The sequence below is a fragment of the Protopterus annectens genome, chromosome 4.part0 (genome assembly GCF_019279795.1).
Source record: "Protopterus annectens isolate FY-2018-M chromosome 4.part0, PAN1.0, whole genome shotgun sequence".
NCBI lineage: Eukaryota > Metazoa > Chordata > Ceratodontiformes > Protopteridae > Protopterus > Protopterus annectens.
Window position 1 is genome coordinate 1,606,741,416 of NC_056733.1, and position 21,703 is coordinate 1,606,763,118.

Here is a 21,703-nt window from a genome sequence, read left to right on the forward strand (position 1 = left end):
AGGTAAGGATTCCACCAGCAGATTCTGTTTTTGGTGCTGGATTTGGGCTTACTTATGGTTAAGTACAGCAGCCTCAATGAAGCCATTCAAATGTCTGTACAGGGTTTGTGTAATTAATTCTGTATAGGTAGCAGTGTTCTGTGAGTTTGGGGGAGCTGTGAATTTTGACAAACTGTCACTTAATAGGATGCAGTTGGCTTTATAATAGTTCCTAAGTGTTACTGATTTATATGGATTTTCTGGGTTGATTGTTTTTTATTTTGAGGAATATAGCTTTGTGGTCTGACCTCACCAATGAGGACATGACATAGAAAGTGGGATTGCGTCAACACTCTCCCACGTTGATGAGTACTAGGTCCAATATGTTTGATCCTCTGCTTGAACCATGTACTATCTGGTCCAGGGCGTTTGTGTTGATAAAGTTCAACAAACGTTATGCCTGGAAGTTACAGGTAGTGTATGCTTCCCAGTCTACACAGGGGTAGTTACAGTCTCCCATGAACAGGGTCTTTGGTTGGATGGTGAGCGCCTCTAGTGGGTCAAGGTAAGAGTTGTGTGTTTCATGGGTCATAGTATGTGACCTTTAGCCAACAGGACATGGTAAGGAACCTTGTCTATGAAGACTTGGACATGGATGAACTCCAGGGCACCATCCTGTTTAACCAACCTGGAGCTGTATCTGTTGCTAATGTTGATAAAAACACTTCCAATTTTGGTCCCAGTCTGTACTGCTGTTGGTCTAAATGTGTGGAAGGCACTGCTGCTTTGCACTGTTGGATTACATTCTGCAGACTTAAACCAGGTCTTAATAACAACACAGATGTCTACATTCTCCACAGTGAGGAAAGCTTGTAAGATGCGGGGTTTATTGTTTAGACACCTAGCATTGAGAAGTAACACCTTAAGGTTGCTTAGAGCTTTTTTTTTCCTTTATAAGGGGGTGGATAAAGTTTTAGCCAATATCCAAAAACCCAGGGGGACAGATGAGGTCCATCCTTAGTAAAGCAACATGGTCTGTTAACCATGTCCTCCCATGCAGACAGATGCTGAATTTCGCTTGAGTGACACCACAAACTAATCCATTTATTAAAAATCAATACTTTTCTGCTCATACTATGCCATCATTGTTGTTGATGGTAGAATGGTACTCAATACAAGGCACGTATGTGTCTGTAATACATATTCAGTCAGATCCATAATATCTCTTTTCATACAGTCCATTGAGGTACGCTTCAGGTCACTTACACCACACGGACTACGACAGAATTGTACTGAAACCTGTGGAGCAGTGACTTGAGTGCATGTCTTATACTGTTGATCCAAGCTCCAGATAGGCAACTAGCTGTTACCTTCTCCTAGTCCAGCCTGGTGAGAGGGACATTTCTGTTGTACAACAGAATCCCCTATGACAAGAGTACTAGGTAAAACGTTTGCTTGCCTTATGGGCTTTGTTCTTGGGAGGGATCATTAAGTGTAGGCTTATGGGTAAGTGTTATGTGGTGCTTTTGGTGTATGCCTTAGTGACAGCTGAGGATGGTGTTGCCAATTGACAGCTTAGGAGGTCTTTGAGGTTTGGAAAAGTTAAAATCTTTTAAGTGTCTCAGCATAAGAAGGTTTACGTGCATGGTGATTGGTAAGTAATGAAGGAGAGCTTTAGTGTTACAGCTAGTTTCAAAATTCACTGCTTGAATTTCAGCCTGATTTGTGATTGCCCTTGAAAGCTTTAATCGTGAATATACCAATCCTGTCATGCAGATGGCCCCTTCCACACACACACACCATACGTAAATGTGCCATGCTCAGAAATGCACAGACTCAGATAAGGGGGATGACCGCTTCTGATGAGCTCAAACTTTGACATACATGGAGGCAAATGAGCTCTAATTCCTTGTTTTTAATTTTTCATTAAATCTGTATGCATGTAGCTCGTTTTTGGACAAAGGCACTGTGTGGCAACAGAAAATTATCAATGGAAACTGTAACTTCTTTATACATTAATTAAAGAACTGTTAATTTATTAACTGTTAGAGTGTATGCAATGTTTCTTACAAGAGAAGGAGGGCAATGAGAAAAACAAAAAATTACTTGTTTCCCGCCTTTCTAAGCTAGTATAGTCCAGTTTTCAGGTTAGTGCTGAATTCAGGGCTGTGCTACAAGTTTCTGTGTTTGCCCATACCTTACTTGGATAAAAGGAAGTTCCTCTGTTCACCTGTGAAAGAGGGGAGCTTTGAGCAGCCTATCTGTCCCTGGAGGAGTGGTTTCAGTCCATAAATTAGCAGTTTATTGGCCATTTTGGGCTAATTTCTATCTCTTTCATTTCCCTGCCATAAAACCCACATTTGCAAGGTTTTTGTGCTTGGTGCCCTTTAGAGTTCTACAGCAGCAGAGAGACAAAAGAGAGACTTTGGAGTGATTAAATATAATTTTTCTGCATTTTCTTGCTGCCTTTAGCTAATTCCGCCTAAAATGTCAGTTTTTTTTAGAGTTTCTGTGATTTAAAAAGCTTGTTTCAGCTACATATTGTACTTATTTTACTGCCTGCCCTTTAACAAAGTCATTTTTGTGTTTAAATTACCTGTTTAACTGTTGTAGGTTATACACTCAAGTGTGATAGCCATTTCTGTGCATTTAAAGTGTTTTTTTTTTTATTGTATCTGCTTTATTTTCTGAAAAAAAAAATACATACATATATATACACTTGTTTTCCCACCTTTCTAAGGTAGTATAGTCCAGTTTTCAGGTTAGTGCTAAATTCAGGACCGTGTTACAATTTTCTGAGTTTGCCCATACCTTACTCGGATAGAAGGAAGTTTCTCTGTTTACCTGTGACAGAGGGGAGCTTTGAGCAGCCTATCTGTCCCTGGAGGAGTGGTTTCAGTCCAGAAATTAGTAGTTTATTGGCCATTTTGGACTAATTTCTCTCTCTTTCATTTCCCTGCTATAAAACCTGCATTAGCGCGGTTTTGCGTGCTGGGCAGCGCCAGTTAGCTAGGGTATAACTATTTCCGGCTCCACATAGTGTACTCTTCAATTTTTCCCTTGGAACTAGACAAACTTTCAACTTAAGCACTCAAACCATTCACTTCTCAGCCCAGCACTTGCTCAAAACTCATAGCAAGCACTAATAAACCTTAGCACTAGACCCCCCTATACTGTAGAGAAGGACAAGACTCTCTATTCGACCTTACCAGCCAATCAGTAACAGTTCACTGTACCTATCCAGGCATGTCCAAAGGGCAGTTTCAGGTGTACTCTCCGGTCCAACTGGTGAATCTGGGCATTTTGAGGCAATGTTACAACTGTCTCATATACACAGACAACCCTCTCCTCCTACCACCAAACACTAATACATGCAAGAGATGCAATTATACAGCCAAACTGGAAACTACACTCTCTCAACCCAAGAGTGGACCAGACAGTCAAGAGGAGAAGGGAATTACTTGCATCACATCACCAGTCTTACACAGACCTATGAAACCAGCACCAGCAAAAAACACTCAAATACACAAAAACATACTGGGAGGCTCTAAATAATAATCTGCAAAAGCAACAGAGACTTCCAAAGCAGACATCCAAGCAACCTCCACCCCCAACACAAACCATGAAACACATATTTCACAAAACTAGTGTGCCACACAATCACAACCCTTAAGGCAAAATAACATACCCAACACACTAGTAATAGGCGAGACTATAGTCAGGAACACTGACGTCCCACTCACTAGGCTGAAAGAAGGTTACTGTTAGCTGCCTGTCGGGTGCCAGGATCAGCCACATAACACAAGCACTCAGGTCACGCCAGAACAAGTACAAATACAACTCTGTCGTTGTCCATGTTGGCGTGAATGACCTGAGACATACCTCCCTAGACTACATGAAAAGAGACATGGAAGAGCTCTCTGATGACGCAGCCGAGGCCAGTATGACCCTGACCCTGAGTAACATCCTGCCCTCACCAAGAATGATACCACGGTATAAAGAAAAAATGATCAATTTCAACAATTGGCTAAGCTTCTGGTGCCATTCAAAGAGGATCCAGTGTCTGTTAGCCTGGGATGATATGCTCGACAAGCCATGCTGCTTCGCTAGAGACGGCTTGCACCTGTCACCCTTAGGCTTTTGAATACTGGCCAAGGCTCCTGCCACCCCCATAGTGCCTTTTTTAGGCAAGGCTCAAAAGACAAACCCACTGCTGTAAATAGCACAAGTAACAAAAAACTGAGGGTAATGCTACTCAATGCCAGAAGTCTAAACCTCAAAATGCATGCACTCGAGGCACTTCTCAGTATGGAGAAAAATCGATATATGTGCAGTAACAGAAACCTGGTTTAAGGCTCCAGAGAGCACCCCAGCACTACTAGGCTACAACCCATACCATAAATGTTGGCCACAAAACCCAGACAGAAATACAAAAGGTGGGGGTGTATCCATATTCATCAAGGATATCCACACCTCCAGGTTAGTGGCACAGCACGAGGCTTCAGAGATCATCCACGTGCAACTAACAATGGGCAGAACTGCAATTCAAATTGTAGCTTGCTACAGATCACCCACCATGTCCCAGGACCCCCATTCTGCATTTCTGGAAACACTGGGAAAGATAAAGGTCCTACCAAACACTCTGATATTGGGTGATTTCAATTACCCAAACATTAACTGGGAGAACTACTCAAGTAATAACTCCCTTGCCCAACATTTCCTAGAATTTATAAACTCAAACGCCCTGGATCAACTGGTCAACACCCCCACCAGAGGTGACAATATATTGGACCTGGTCATCACCAACATGAGCAACCGGTGTTCCACACCGGAGGTCAACCCTTCGCTGGTTAGACCTGACCATAAACTAAACACTCTGGATATCCACATTCCGCCCGCACACCCGGTCAAAGAAACCACCATGAAAAACTTTTCAAAAGCAAACTTCACGTTACTTAAGACCAAGGTGGAAAGTTTCAAATCCCCCATGCTAAAGGATACAGCTGCCCAAGTTGCAAAATCCTTTACTAATGCACTCCATGGGCACCTACAAGAATGCATGGATCGTGCTATCCCATGCAAAACCAAGACTCATTCCTCTAAGAAAAGGAAACCAGTCTGGTGGACCCCTGCCATAAACAAGCTATACAATAGAAGACGGAAACTAGCACAGAAAAGAGTAAAATCCCAAGAGGGGAAGACATCCCTGATCAGTATCAGCAAGAAACTACGATCCCTCATAAAATCATCCAAGGCTAGCTTCGAAAGAAAAATTGCCAAGGACTCCAAAGATAACCACACGGCATTCTTTACCTATGTCAATAATCTAAGTGGCAATTACCAGATCTGCTTGGAGTTGGTGCAGAATGGCAGAGAATACACTGAACGGACCGACACTGCCAACATCCTGGCAGACAGGTTCAGTGCAAACTTCACCCCCTCTCACCCCCAAAAGGGCCCATAACCACACCAGAAGAATGTAGTGCCCCTGAAATCACAGACAGTCAGGTTAAAACAACCCTCTCCAAAGCCAAAAACACAGCATCAATGGGTCTGGACGGTGTCCCAAGCTGCGTCCTACATGAGCTCAAAGATGAACTAACCCCTCACCTAAACACACTATTCAAATCCAGCCTCTCCACAGGCTACGTGCCCATAGAGTGGCGCACAGCAACGGTTATTCCACTCCACAAAGGTGGAGCCACAACAGACCCAGGGAACTATCGCCCTATAAGCCTGACTAGCTTGATCTGCAAGGCTATGGAGCTCATCATCATGGATCTCATTAACAGAGACATTGGGAAACTCCAAACATTGGGCCCTACCCAGTTCAGCTTTAAGAGCAGATCATGCCTCCTAAACCTGTTGGACTTCATTGAGACAGTTACCACGGCTATAGACGAGGGAAAGGTGGTCCACACAGCCTACCTAGACCTTGCAAAGGCCTTCGACACCATTCCCCATTCTGGTATTATTGACAAGCTCACCAGTCTGAACATAAACCCCCATGCCACAAGATGGGTTGCTAACTGACTCATGGACAGAACCCACATGGTAAGAGTTGCGGGAGCTAGGTCCGACTCTAAACCGGTAACAAGTGGCGCTCCCCATGGCTCAGTCCTAGGACACCTCCTGTTTGGCATACATTTCTCAGAGGTACAGGCAAGCACAGGAGGACTATGGCTGACCAAGTTCGCAGACAACTGCAAACTAGGGGCTATAACTGACTCTTCGGCTGACACAGACATCCTCCAAAAGGGTCTCACCGAGACAGATACCTGGTGTCAAAACCATGGCCTCAAGCTAAATGCCAAAAAGTGCATAGTCATCCCTTTTGGAAAAAACAAAGTACCCACAAATTACCACATAGGTGGTAGCCCCCTAAATACGGAAGACGAAATTAGGGATCTGGGCACCCAAGTTGATAGTAATCTCTCCTTTGATAATCACATTGCCAAAGTGGTTAGAAAATCCTTCTATGTGGCTCACCTAATCACAATAGGGTTTGCATCCAGATCAAAAGAGGTCATTGTGCCCCTCTACGCATCACTCATCAGATCCTTCATAGTGTACAACACCCCATTTGGGATGTACCTTACAAGACACCTGCAACAGCTGGAAAGACCCCAGAAGTACCTCACCAAGAGGATCACTGGCCTCAAACAGATGCCCTATGCAGCTCGACTGAAGAAACTCCAGCTGTACACGGTTGCATACCGCCTAGAGGTGATCTCTGCCCCCTTCGAGCCACACGCTCTAGGGATCTAAACCTCACCACAACAATAAATAGGACGTGCTGGAGGGATAGATTCCTGTCCCAGAGATTCCCATGCTCTGGAACAAGATTCCAATCTACATTAGGCAAAGCTCCTCACTGACACTCTTCAAGAGAAACCTTGACGAGTGGATGGGAAACAGGAAGTTTACTCCAGGGATCAATTCAGATGCTCTGCCGGACAGAGATACAGGGAACTAATCTAAGGGGCTGCGAAAGCCAACACATTCCAGCTAGGCTTATAAATGCCTTTGAGCAGATAGCTTAGTACTTACCTATGAACCTATGCTGCACAGAGAGAAGAGACGCTACATGTTACATAATATTAACATGAGCTGGACATGCAATAAAAAAGCAGCAGACAGAAATGGTGAAAATGACTACCCCATCATAAAAGTTGAGATAGGAAAGAATTTAGTTAGAATGGAAAAACTTAAAAAGTATGTGACAGTGTAGTGGATGGACCAAGTGAGAACAAGGTGAGCATTAAAGAACATATGATAGGAGATGAAGGTTAGCTACACAGAATATCGACCACCAGGTGGCCAAGTAGTACGGTTAGGGATTAAAATGCAAGTAGGGATAAAATAAAGAGAACTGCAGGCAATAAACAATAATAGTGAAGAGTAAAAGGTCTAAGAGAACGAATGCTCCAGAGTAGCTTGAATGGTATTGCTGTCAGGGTGGTCAGGGGTAAAGCTCTTCTAACCTTCCAAGGGGCACCATGGCCTCATCTTAGGAGTGCCAACAGTGGATCAGGTGGTAAAAAGGGGTAGACTGGAGGCCTGTCTGAATGGGAAGAGATGTAGAATCTGGTAGGATTAATAATCCATTTAAGAAGGTAATGCTGTTACACAAAATGTTGCAGAAGAAGGCAGAATTAGTGATGTTAAGAAATGGGGAAATAAAGCTGTAGAAGTGGTGATCAAAGAAAGAATAGGGAGGTAGCGCACATTGTCAAGGAAGGCAGAAAAAGGCTAGTAAATCTACACAAGTGTCTGTGATGAGAAGTAAAGGAATATGTCTATGGAGGTATGGGAAATGGGTAGTATCAGGTTGTTAAGGCGAAAAGGAAAATTACTTATTACTGGAAGTGTTTACAGACCTAACTGAGAAAATGGAAGGGTCTTTAAGATCTTCCTTAGCAAGAGAGGAGCAAAGGGGGAGTAAAGTGAGGAAAAAGAGAGATAAGAACATACTTTAATATGATGCTTCAGACTAGAGCTTTGGAGTTTTTATAAGGACAGAAAGAACTGTGCCGAAGAATGGAGATGGTGGATAATGTAGAAATTTTGAGGCATACATACATACACACACACACATATATATATATATATATATATATATATATAAATATATATATATATATATATATATATATATATATATATATATATATATATATATATATATTTATATATATATATATATATTTATATATATATATATTTATATATATATTTATATATATATATATATATATATATATAAATCAAACTGTCGCTGTATTCTTGCTTTCAAAATGCCTTTTACTTGCTTGCACCTATTGGTCTTCAGTGGTAACTCTCTGAATAGTCAGACACTGACTTTTGGTGCTTCATCTTATTTCCAGTATACCACATGTTGCTCTTCTTCTTTAATGTCTGCACATTCCCAGGAAATCATTAAAGACCCTACCACAAGCCACATGTCTTTCACTAAAAAGGCCCTACCAGTAAGACATGCCCAAATGCAATTCAGGAACATGTTAGCTGTGAGAAGATAGGGCCTCATTACTGGCTAATATGCATGCATCAGGAATCACAGGTACAACTGTGATGTGCAAATAATGCCTGATCTCAGCTATACCCTGCTGCTTGTGTAGGAAGTGGAATCCCCCCAACCAGTCACTCTCTTACATATGACACACACACACAAACACTACAGCCTCTGTACCTGTCCCTAACCTACTGTGGTTCCCCCCCACTCCTGTAATACCTTAGCACCATTACAGAACTTTACAAGAGTCAGTCCCGGAGGTCTAGTATATCTCCCCACCCTCTAATCTCTGTTTCAATGTTGGTGCCACTACGGTACTTCAAAGAGTCAGCCCTAATGTCCAGTGCCTGTCTCCACCCAGCCCCATCCCCATACTAAAGTTGATACCATTATGATAGTTAAATGTAAGCCCTGGTGCCGGGTGTTTTTTTTCCCTTCCCGATCTCACAGTAATGTATGTGCCTTAGGGCACTTTAAGGACTATTCCCTGGTGTCTAGTTTATCACCCACCCCAAGAGAAACACTGGTGCTATTATGGCACATCAAGAGGCTTGTCTCTGATGTCTAGTGGTTCCCCTATGCCCGATTCCCTAAGTAATGTTGGTGCCATCATGGCAATGTATTCCCTGGTGGGCTACTCATCTACCCCACCCCAATCCCTGTACTGTGGCTGGTACCACTATGGTACTTAGTATTTATCTGGTGTTTCCTATCCCCATCCTGCTGTTCTGTGCCTGCGTGTGCTTTTTCCTGGTGTCCAGTACTATGTAGCTTATCAACCTTTAAAGTATTTATTGTCCAATGTGTTTAGAAGGAAAACAACAGATTGCACTTTGTCAAAGGATATCACCATTTCTTGAGTTGCATAATGAAGACAATAAAATTACACAGAATGTCTTATGGATAGACATCCTACTATAAAGCACATCCTGTAGAATGAGACTGTGGTTATACATACATGTACCTAAAGTATAAAAATAAATACAATGAATACAATCTCATATATGGGTCAGTCGGGTTTCTATTAGATCGTCAAAGACGCATAATTTTGAATGCATCTTCGGCGAAAACGGCGAAGGGGCATATGAGTGATTTCTTTCCCTGGGAAAGAAATCGCTTGTCCACCTAGTTTGCTGTTTTGTAAACTGCAGTGTGATCTCGGAGTTGGTATATTTAGTTAGAGGGGATATGGGGGCACAGCCCCCCACGTTGGGGGGGTGTGTGGTCTGAAGGCCCCCCCTACCGTTTTGTGTGTAGTGGTATATATATATATATATTTTTTTTTTGGACAAGTGATTTCTTTCACAGGGAAAGAAATTGGTCATATGTAGTTTCGCTGTTTTCAGTTTTCATTTTTATGGGCTCGATGAAGATGCATTCGAAGTAATGCGTCTTCGACGCCGTGATATAGACCCAGGTCAGTCAACTTTGAGATTTTTCTGCCAGTTCAAAACTGACGGTAATCACTATTACACCTATACTAAATACAACATACTTTACACAGTATCCAAGACAGCCAGACAACCATTAAGCAGTGTACCCATGTTATTTGCAATACTTATAAACTATACTTATAAAACTACTGTTGCATGTTCAAGACTATACCTTATTCAGCATAATAACAATGCTGATTTCCACACTGGTTATGTTGTGTTGTGTTCCAACTTCTTTGCAAGACTACACAACATGCATCCTGTCTAGACCACATTCACTGCTGTTGCTGGCTGTGCTCCTGTACTTATCCACACTGGTTGTGTTGTGTTGTGTTCCTACTTCTTTGCAAGACTACACAACATGCATATTGTCTGCACCACATTCACTGTTGCTGGCTGTGCTCCTGTACTTTCTGCAGAGACGTGACTTTTGAATATACATACTTAATTGTTACAAAACATTTAAGAATGTATGTGCACTGACTTTTAAACACCAGAGGTGACGTTTAACAAATGTTGTAATTTTCCCTAGTCACAAAGTACAAAGTAAACACTCCCAACATAAATAACTTACATTGTCTCTAAGACCTGCCTACTGCATACCTCTGAAAGTCAGCCTTCGGTCAGCATTATCTGGACGCAAGGACATCCGGAACTCAACTCGGCTGGTAAACATCCTGTAAGGTTCACTGGTACCCATCGTAGTAAGGTCATCAATTAGTACCCCAATGTAGCCTTCTGTACGGCTAACCATGAATGGAGGTTTCCCCTTCACACGCAATCCAGCATTAATTCCAGCAATGATACCCTGCCAGATTAAGAGACAGTACTAGTCACATACGTACTCAGAGTTTAAGCAGAAAGTCACATATCTGAGTCCTAAAGTTATATTACTTCTGAGCAAATGAAATAAAATAGAATCCATCACAATACAAAATAAATCAAGAAAAGAACAAGACTAAAAATAAAAAAAATGCAGTTCCTCCACATATTCTTACAATAGACAGTCACTTTTTTACTAAAGTTATCTCCCTGTGAACTGTGCATTCTGTCTCAATGTCCTCATTCCACTCACCCCCTACACACCCACACACACCCCCACCCACACTCCCCGTCAACTGAAAACCACCTACACTCCAGGAAAGAACCTCCATCTTAAACCCGCCACCTCCAAAATTAGAAAAAATTATCTTCCAAATAATTTTCTTCTTTGAAAACTACTGTTAGTGCCCAATAAACTTAACCAAGATAATTCACTGCCTCAATAATGTGTGCCACCCAACTACCGTCAGGTTACAAAGATTTATTTTTCCTACAGTGCATGCATTTTTGTAACTATCTTGTTCTCAGCTTTTTTTACCTGAAAGAGATGGCACTTCTAAAACTGCACTCAACAACAGTCTTCGGTGGTAGACCCTTCTCAACCATGGCAGGTAAATTACCGCCCTCTGTACCACTATGGTAGGTGAATTACCACCCTCTGTACCACTATGGTAGGTGAAATAAAGCCCTCTGTACCACCATGGTAAGTGAATTACTACCCTCTGTACCACCATGGTAAGTGAATTACTGCCCTCTATACCACTATGGTAGGTGAATTACTGGCCTCTGTACCACTATGGTAAGTGAATTATCTCCCTCTGTGCCATCTGCTCCATGGCTCCATGAAGTGTGATAATACTTGCAACACAGTGACACTCAACAAACATCAACATTCCAGAACAAATCATTGACATTTTTTTATCTTAGGGAAAGAAGCCCCACAGACACCACAATCATCTTTAAACACAATACATGGGAATCATAGATTCCAAGATGGTGGCAGTAGTTTAAGCAGCTAAAAACAGTGCTATGGGCAGAGAATACTGTAAAACATAAGCCTACAAACTACTGTAAATTGGTAGCTGAAGTGTCTATGATGTTCAAAAGGAGAAGAAAAAGAGAAAAGTGAAGTAAAAGGGATAGCAACTGCAAAAACTCAGAAAGTAAGAAGCAGAGGTGAAAAAAGCATACATTAATGGAAGCTAAATGATAGAACTCTTTATTCACTGTAGAGAAAAAGGCAGACAAAATGTACTTATTCACCTTAGAGGAAAAACACAGACAAAACTGAATCATACATAATATACATGCAAGCGTGCATACACACAAACGTTTTTTATATATATATATATATATATATATATATATATATATATATATATATATATATATATATATATATATATATATATATATATATATATATATATATATACATACACACATATATATATATATATATACATACATATATATAAATATATATATATATATATATATATATATATACATACACACATATATATAAATATATATATATATACACACATATATATAAATATATATATATATATATATATATATATATATATATATATATATACACACACACACACACACATATATATATATATATATATATATACACACACACACACACACACACACATATATATATATATATATATATATATATATATATACACACACACACACACACATATATATATATATATATATATATATATAGATATATATAGATATATATATATATATATATGGGTCTACTACTAATGACCGAAACGACGATTCCCCGACAGAAAACTCACCGACGCCAGATGACCGACAGGTAAGTGTACCGACAGGGTGATTTGCCGACAGCGGAAAGACCGACAAGGGAATGTGCGATCGCGACGTGGTAAGTGTGCGATAGTGACGGAGTTAGGAGCGGTCAGGTAAGTGCTCGAGATTGTGGGATGTCGGGTTAGGCTGTGGGAAAGGTGAGTGTGTTCGTGTCGGAGATATGGTTCGGGTAAGGTAAGTGTGTGCTAGTGAGGGACTGTAGTTTAGGGATGGGTTAAGTGAGTTAGGGTTAGGGTGCAGGTAGGTGATGTGTGCGTTAGTGTCGGAGCTTGGGCTAGTGGGTTAAGTGAGTTAGGGTTAGGTGCAGGTAGGTGATGTGCGTTAGTGTCGGAGCTTGGGCTAGGGGTGGGTTAAGTGAGTTAGGGTTAGGGTGCAGGTAGGTGATGTGTGCGTTAGTGTCGGAGCTTGGGCTAGGCGTGGGTTAAGTGAGTTAGGTTAGTGCAGGTAGGTGAAGTGTGCGATAGTGTCTGACCTTCGGGTTAGGGTTTGGGTCAGGGCTAGTGTGTATGCTATGTAGTGTCGCGTGTTGTTTACGTTCCGTGTGTCGGTGTAATGGTGTTCGTGTTTTGCGTTGTCGGGTTTGTGTGTTGTCGGTTATTTGGCCGGTGAGTTTTGTGTCGGAATCGCCGTCGGTGTTTTGTAGTAGACCCATATATATATATATATATATATATATATATATATATATATATATATATATATATATATGTATGTATGTATGTATGTATACACACACACACACAAAAAAAGGCTGGAAATAGATGGTTTAACCAGGCATTCATGGCATAAACAAAAACATGCAAACTGCTGAAAATGAGATAAAAGACAAAATTGTGGAACAGCAATTAAAATATAAACAAATGGCACAAAGTGGATGAACTCGAAAACAGATAGGACAGAGACAATTTGAGGTTTACGGCAATACCAGAATGGAATGCACCAAAGGGAAGGACTGTAAAGACTTCATGAGAAAATTCCTTAACGCATGGCCTGGACTTTCTACTGATGATATCACAGCACAAAGTGCATACAGAGTAAATAATTCCTAATTTGAGACCGAGAAAGCAGACAAGACTGGTCTGCAGATTAATGATTGCCATCACTACCAGGGCTTGATAAGAGTCTAGGCAAAGAGAAAGGGAAAGCACAAAGTGAAAGATCAACTTTGGTTGAGTTTTTAATGGAGTCTGGAAAAGAAGATGCTGTTAAGAAGGGACCATTAGTATGGCACATAAAATACTCAGACAGAACATGTTAAAAAAGATTGGTAAGACAGAATGAAAAGGCGGTTTGCAAAGAAAAGTACAGTTGTGTACACTTACCATAAATGTAGATGTTCGAGTGTCTTCACTGTTGCAGTCATGACTGTAGGGTTCTCCCCTGCCGGCAGGCAGTCCTCGGTCGGCCAGAATTCCAAAGTCTGGGTCCAGCATCGGCTGCTCAGCCATGCTTCCTGACGTCAGAGCACCAGGAGTACAAAGCTGACAGCCGACGCCATGTTCTCCAGTTTTTCTTGCCCCAGATGTCAGGAGTCCCAAAATGAGTAAGGTCCCATATCCTTTGCAAATACACCTCAGAAGAATGGTGAAAAAAGGAACCACAAAAAAGTAAAAATAAGAGGGGACAGGAGGGAGGGAAACCCAGACTGCAACAGTGAAGACACTCGAACATCTACATTTATGGTAAGTGTACACAACTGTACTATGTTCATCGTGTTTCACTGTTGCAGTCATGACTGTAGGGTAGAATCCCAAAGCAGAATGAAAGGAAGGTGGTCATAAAGAAGAAGGGGCGGCTAAAAGGCCCTGCAAGACTGCAGAAGCAAAGCCTGCCCTAGACTTAGAGTAGAGAGGTAGATTGTAGTGCTTTGAAAAAGTATGCACTGAACTCCAAGTTGCAGCTTCCAAAATGTCTTTGGTAGGAACTCCCGAGGAAGGCAGCGGAAGTGGCAGCAGCTCTGGTGGAAGGAGTCCGTATACTCCCTGGGATTTGCTTTCCATGGTGTGAATAACAAAATCTGATTCCATGAGCAATCCATTTAGAAATGGTCTGTTTTGAAATGGCTTTACCTTGGGAACTTGAAGCATAAGAAACAAACAATTGCTCTGATTTTCTGATGTCCTTGGTTCTGTCCAGGTAAAAACATAGTTGTCTGTGTACATCCAAGGAATGTAAGATCCTTTCCCCTTTATTTTGAGGAGTGGGGAAAAAGTTGGCAAGTGAATAGTTTGATTTAAAGCCACTTTGGAAACCACCTTAGGCATGAAAGTAGGATTAGTCCTTAAAGACACCCTGTCCTGAAGAAAAATAATATAAGGTTCCACAGCCATAAGAGCTTGCAACTCTGAAACTCTCCTGGCAGAGGTCAGAGCTAACAGGATGGCTGTTTTCCAAGATAAAAACTTGATGTCAGAAGAGGCAGCAGGCTCAAAAGGAGGTAAGGTGAGCTTTTCCAAAACATAGTTGAGATCCCAAGCAGGAATGGGAGGAGATCTAGGAGGTCTTAAGTTCTTAGCTCCTCCGAGAAACTGTCTCATGAGCTGGTGGGAAAAGATTGGAGGGTCTGTATTATAATGAGCGGAAATAGCAGAGGCATGTATCTTAATGGAAGAGAAAGAGAGACCCTTATGTAAGAGATCTGTCAGGTAAAGTAAAATCAAAGGAATGTTAGGAAGAAGAGGATCAGAATCCTGAGCCTGCATCCAGGAACAAAATCTTTTCCATTTTCCTGCATAAGATTTTCTAGTGCTAGGACGTCTGGCTTCTAAAATGACATCCATAACCTGCTTGGGTAGGAGAGAATGAATCAAAGACCCTGGATTAACCAGGCCACCAGGATGTGAGTTCTGACATGGGAGTGTAGAACCTGACCCTGGTGCTGGGACAGAAGGTTCGGAGTCTGTGGTAAAACCCAAGGGGGCTCCAGACATAGGTTTTTCAGAGTTGGGTACCAAAACTGTCGAGGCCAGTTTGGGGCCAGCAAGATTATCATCTTGGGCTTGTCCTGTTTGATATTTAATAATACCCGTGGAAGAAGAGGAAGAGGCGGAAAGGCATATCCCGAGAGGTTTCTCCAACTGAATGATAGTGCATCCACTTTCCAAGCTTGTTCGTGAAAGTCCTGGTGCAAAAAATCTGTAGTTGATGATTGAGGTGGGATGCAAAGAGGTCTATGTGAGGACATCCCCAGACTGCTGTTATGATCCTGAATATTTCGGTGTCCAGCATCCACTCATGTGGGTCTGAAAGGTTTCTACTCAGACTGTCTGCCAGGAAGTTTTGCTTCCCTGGTAGAAACTGAGCTTGAAGGTCCAGATTGCAAGCTAGAGCTGTGTTCCATAGATCCATGGCTAGTCTGCAAAGGGGGTAGGAATGAGATCCCACTTGCTTGTTTAAGTACCACATAACTGTGGTGTTGTCTGTCCGTATCAGTAGTTGTCCTGGTTGTAGAATATTCCTGAAGGCCAATAGAGCTTTCTGAATGGCTAACATTTCCTTTAAATTGATATGCAGGTGCTTCTGATCCTTTGTCCAAATGCCCTGCAGACAGTTGCCCTGAAAATGGGCTCCCCATGCATAATCTGAGGCATCCGTGGTTAGTATCAGAGTGGCCGGAGGCAGAAAGAAGGGTTTTCCTTTGTTTAGAGGACATGCCTTGGACCACCAAAAGAATTCCTTTTGAAGACAAGGCAGGACGGAGATCAGTATGTCTAAACTGTGTCAATGCTGCGACCATACACTTTTTAGGTACCACTGTATTTTCCTCAAATGTAGTCTTGCATATGGTACGAGAAGGATGCAGGAGGCCATGTAACCCAAAGCCTGCAGGAATCTCCTTGCAGATAGCGGAGTTAAAGTTGCCAAGGTTTTGAAAGTTAAAGCCAGCTGTAACTGTTTTTCGTGTGTCAGAAATGCCATCTGGGTTGTTGTGTTTAGAGAAGCGCCCAGAAAAATTATCTGTTGTGAGGGTGTCAAATTTGACTTTTTTATGTTTACAGTGAATCCCAGGAACTTTAGAAGATTCTGAACAAACTGTAGATGCTGGAGTAAGACCTCCTTGCTGTCTGCCTGAATAAGACAGTCATCCAGATAAGGGTAAATTTGAATTCCCTTGAGTCTGCAATAAGCTACTACTGGAGCCAGGCATTTGGTGAAGACCCTGGGCGCAGTAGACAATCCAAAGGGCAGCGCAGAGAATTGAAAGTGTCTCGATCCGGCCTTGAACCTGAGGTATTTTCTGCGTTCCTGCCTGATGGGAATGTGTAAATATGCCTCCTTTAAATCCAAAGTTACCATCCATGCATTTTTGGTCAGCATTGGAAGTAGCTGCTGTAGAGTTAGCATCTTGAATTTTGGTATCTCTAGAAGTGTGTTCAAGACTGATAGATCCAGAATGGGTCTCCATGAATTTTGCTTCCTGGGAACCAGAAAGAGCCTTGAGTAAAAGCCTTGTCCCATCTCTGAAAGTGGAACTAGTTCTATGGCTTTCATAGCCAAAACAGCTTCCACCTGGTTTAAGGCCTCTGTCCATTGATGTTTTGGAAGATCTGACCATCCGCTTGGCCTTGGTAGGGTATGAAAATGGAATTTGTAACCTCTTGAAACCACATCCAGAACCCACTTGTCTTGGGTTATATGAGTCCAATTTAGGTAAAAAAGAGAAAGTTTTCCTCTGAGAGGGGCTTCCAGGCAAGAAGTTCCTGCAGCCCAACAGAGGGAGTCATTGAGTCAGTTTCCTATGAGCTTGCGACCTGTCCTCTCCTCCCTTAGGGGTGGAAGCAGTCCACTGTCTTGGTCTATAAGAGGCTTGTGTTTGAGGCCTTCCTCGTGAGCGTCTGTATCTACCCCTCTGAGGCCTGTCTGAATTGGGAAAGGACCAATTTTTTGTAGGCCAATTCCTACTAAATCTGGGTGGCTGTACTTGTAAGAAATCTTTAACTGTTTGCATGGATTTTGCCTTGTCCTCCATCTTTTTAATCACCTCTTCAGCTTTAGATCCAAACAAAACATTATGCTGAACAGGAGCATCCAATAATTTAGCTTTTACTTGATCTGGCAAATTTTGTTCCTTTAACCATGCATGCCTTCTAATTACTGTGCCAGAGGCAGCAGCCTTACAAGAAGCCTCCAAGGCATCAAATCCACAGTGTAAACCATGCTTCCCAACTTGTTCAATGGCATGCATTAAGTCCTGTAATTCCTTATCGTCTGCACAGGCGGAAATGGAAGTTAGCTTTTGTTTTAAAACAGACAGGAGAAATTGCTGGTATTTCAGCATATGAAACTGACAGTTTAAAGCCCTAATAGATAAAGTAGCAGAAGTGTACACTTTTTTGCCCCATCTTTCTAAAGATCTGGAATCCTTCTCAGTGGGAATGGGGTTTTTAGCAGAAGCGGCCTTAACTCCCTTAGGACCCTGAGAAATGGTTTCAGGGTCAGCAGTAGGGTTCTTGTATAAAAACTGGTGGGAATCAGGAACCCTGTAATATCTGTCAGGCTTAACAGGAGCTGGAGGAAAAGAGTCAGGGGTTAAGTTAGCCTCCGAAAAAGCATCATCCACAATATCCAAAATAGGAGGAATAGCCAGGGGTCTATGTTGGGGAAGAAGAAAATCCCTTAGTCTTTTCTTAGATTCTGAATACTCCTGTCCTTCCCAGTGGAAATGTTCCCTCATTTCATGCAAAGTTTCCCCAAAAGAGAAATCCTCAGGGGGAGAAGCTGAAGGTATGGATTCCTCAGCATCAGAATCCCCATAAGGAGGGAAAGAATATTCCTGGTCAGAAGAAGAAACTGAAGAAACAGAAGCCTGATCAGAGGAGTCATAATAAACTTCCTGCCTTGGCCTTTTATCTGGAGGGGGATGTGAACCCCCTAATCATAGTAAGTAAGTCCTCCGCCATCTTAAGTAACTGTTTCTGTGACTTGGGAGCCAGATCAGAAGAGGCCTGTGTTGCAGTCTTTGATTTGGAAGGAGTCTTTGCCTTTGTCTTTGGCTTTGCCTTTATTAGAAGCGGAGTAGGCCTGAAAACCCCTTTGGAAACCGGTACCAGCACAGCGGATCCGGACCCATCCGAAGGAGCATTGTCCGAAGGTCCTGCAACAGAAATATTCAAAGGCCTAGTTGGCTCCTCGTGGGAGTCCGTTTCGGCCATCGGTTCCGAAATGGCCGACAACAGGGGCTGCAAAAGCGCCTCACTGACGATGGCCGAACCTGAAGCTGGCTCTGCTTGTACGATATCGTCAGATTTGGACCTCGGAGGCCTGTCTTTGTCCTTGCGTTGTTTGTGAACTCCATAGCCGGAACCGTATCCGACGACATTTTGTAATTAAAACGCCTACCGAAGTAATGAAATGCAAAATTGTACCTTCGTTTAATTGTACGTTGATTGAATCTAGCACAAAAATCGACAACTAGCTACGTCGTGGTCAGGACCTAAGCAAGGAATACAGTAAGAATGAAAATCCTTATGAGGTATTTACTTCCCACATGAAATACAATTATTAACTTTTTCTGACATCGGACTGGAGCAAGAAAAAAGTTTCCTCCACGGGGTACTTAACTCTGAGTAGGAGAAGAAAGTCTTCGGACTGAAGTTTGTTCAGAAAAGATTGTCAGGAGTCAGCCGACCGGCACTTGCGAACTGCTATCACCACACGGCAAGAAAGACTGGAGAACATGGCGTCGGCTGTCAGCTTTGTACTCCTGGCGCTCTGACGTCAGGGAGCATGGCTGAACAGCCGACGTCGGACCCAGACTTTGGGATTCTGGCCGACCGAGGACTGCTTGCCAGCAGGGGAGAACCCTACAGTCATGACTGCAACAGTGAAACACGATGAACACCAGTGAAAAGGACATCTGTGTGGCTTTTAAGTATGCAACAAAGTCCAGAAGATTTAGGATTTTTGCAAGGAAGTGATGGCACAGATGTTTTATACCCCAACCAGACTTCAGAGAATCTTTCCTCAGGTAGATAGCAATTGCTACAGGATTGATGGGAAAGGCAGAGAGATAAACGGGAAATTATAAAATTTCCCTACAGAGTACTTTGTCAGAAATGTCGGGGGAGCAAATGATTGTGACTAAGGAAATGTTTCCTTTGAGCAGGGATACAAATTCTAAATGGCCTAGACACAGTAAGACCTTGTTAAGTATGTTGCAATCTACTGCCAAAAAAAGCAGTTACTAGAAAATGGAAATCACAATCTAAACAAACTGTAAATGAAATCATGAAAATTCTAAAGGAGATAAAACAATAAAATCTTTAGAAAAGGGGAAGGAGTGAATTCCATAGAAATAAATGGAATTTGTGGGAGCAACACATGGAAAATAATGTTCAGGAGGAGGAGCGAAATTTAAGGGAAGAAAGAACGTCAGCGATTTATGTAATGCTGGAGTAAATTATAATTGTTAAAAAAGAAAACATACTTATATTGCAAGAATTTAATGAAAAATGTTTAAATGGTTTGTTATCTTTTCTGTAACTGCATGTGTACCCATATCCTTGTTCAATGTCTAGAGTTAATGAAAGGTATTTAAAAAAATGATACATCCAAAAGGCCTTTCTCCTAAATGGATTAGAGCTCCTACTTTGTATACAGCACCTCTAAGAGTTACATAACAGTTCCCCAAAATTCATACCATTCAGTGGTAAAGGTTTTAAGTGTCATAGTCTAAGAACATTTCTTTCTGTTAATTCACAGCCAATCTTACCTTTCCTAATGAACAAATGCAGAGCATATTTGCAAAGAAAAGATCCTTATCACGTCATGTTTCTTTCATCAACAACTGAGATTATTTCTGCTGCTGCATTTGCCAGATCTACCAGCTTCATTACCCAAGCCCATGTGCTCCACAAGCAAGCAACACAGTTCACTAATTTGTCTTTCCCATTTCTTCAGTGCACTTTGTCAAGTTCAACATCTCATCACTACAGAATCTTGTATAAATCCATAACCTCTACCTCCACCATATCCGACATATTGATTTCTCTGTCTTCTCCAAAGTCCTGCACACCTTGCACAGGTTCTTCATTACCAGCATAACAGAAGACTCTCTGGCAGTATGGGGATTTACTTAGTGTCTTCAAAAATTAAGATTAAAGCTTTCCATGTTGGTCTGTGCACCTTTACAAGCTGCCCAGTGTTTACTGGGCCATAGTAATTCTAAACTCTTCACTACGTTTTGAATGTCACAGTACAAAACTAACAGGATGCACCCAATCTTTTGCTGCCGATATATTGCTGCCCCTACAGTAAAGTAAATGCAGTGTCCTTTACAGCATACACTTTATTCTATGTTTCTTTATTTATGTTCATGTTCAACGGTGTATCTCCTTTATTTGTTCAGCTAACAAAAGAACCAGTATCGTCTCAAAATTGCAAAAGCTAGAATGTTAGGGATCTGTCCCAGCAAGTCCCTACTGCCTGCTTTTATCATTTACAGTGAAAAGGGAAACACAAGACCATTCTTCTGTATGGCACACATACAAGGTAGCCAGGAAAGGGGTAGTGAAGATCATAGAATGTCTAATCTTGTTCAAAAAGTAAAGAATTGCCCTGAAAGTGTATGCATGTGTGTGTGTGTGTGTGTGTGTGTGTGTGTGGGGTGGGGGGAGCTAGGAGCAAGGAGGTTCTCAAATATAGCAGCGATCACAGGGACCACTGTGGGAGGAATGTGATGAGGGCTAAAACCAGAAAGGTAAGGTAAGCTCTGAAGAGAAGAATGTGAAGGTTGTTACTGTTCTAAGTGGTACTAAGGCACAAAGACCAGACCTCCAATTCTACATTAGTAATGAACTGGCAGACATTATGGGAGAATAATTAAACCGTGTAATTCTTCCTGAGCACTGCAGCTGTGCCACTGAAATGGAGAAAATCTCAAGTGATGCACCTGCAGAACAGCAGTTTGAGGAATCAAAGGAAATTATACATTGGTCAGTACGCCATTTATTGTTTGTAAGAGAGGACAGGATATTACAAGCCACCCTATAAACATGCAATATATATATATATATATATATATATATATATATATATTTTGCATAAGTCTAAAAATGCAGTTATATTAAAGCAG

General features: G+C 41.8%; 1 protein-coding gene across 5 annotated transcripts in view; it reads right to left on the bottom strand.

Annotated features, from left to right (window-relative positions):
- Positions 1-21,703, bottom strand: part of MTO1 (mitochondrial tRNA translation optimization 1) — a 399,278-nt gene that overhangs the window by 137,112 nt on the left and 240,463 nt on the right. For all 5 annotated transcript variants that reach the window (XM_044069382.1, XM_044069381.1, XM_044069378.1 and 2 more), the window contains exon 9: positions 10,549-10,753. In XM_044069382.1, the coding sequence (XP_043925317.1) occupies positions 10,549-10,753 (205 nt within the window). The remainder of the gene's footprint in view (positions 1-10,548; positions 10,754-21,703) is intronic.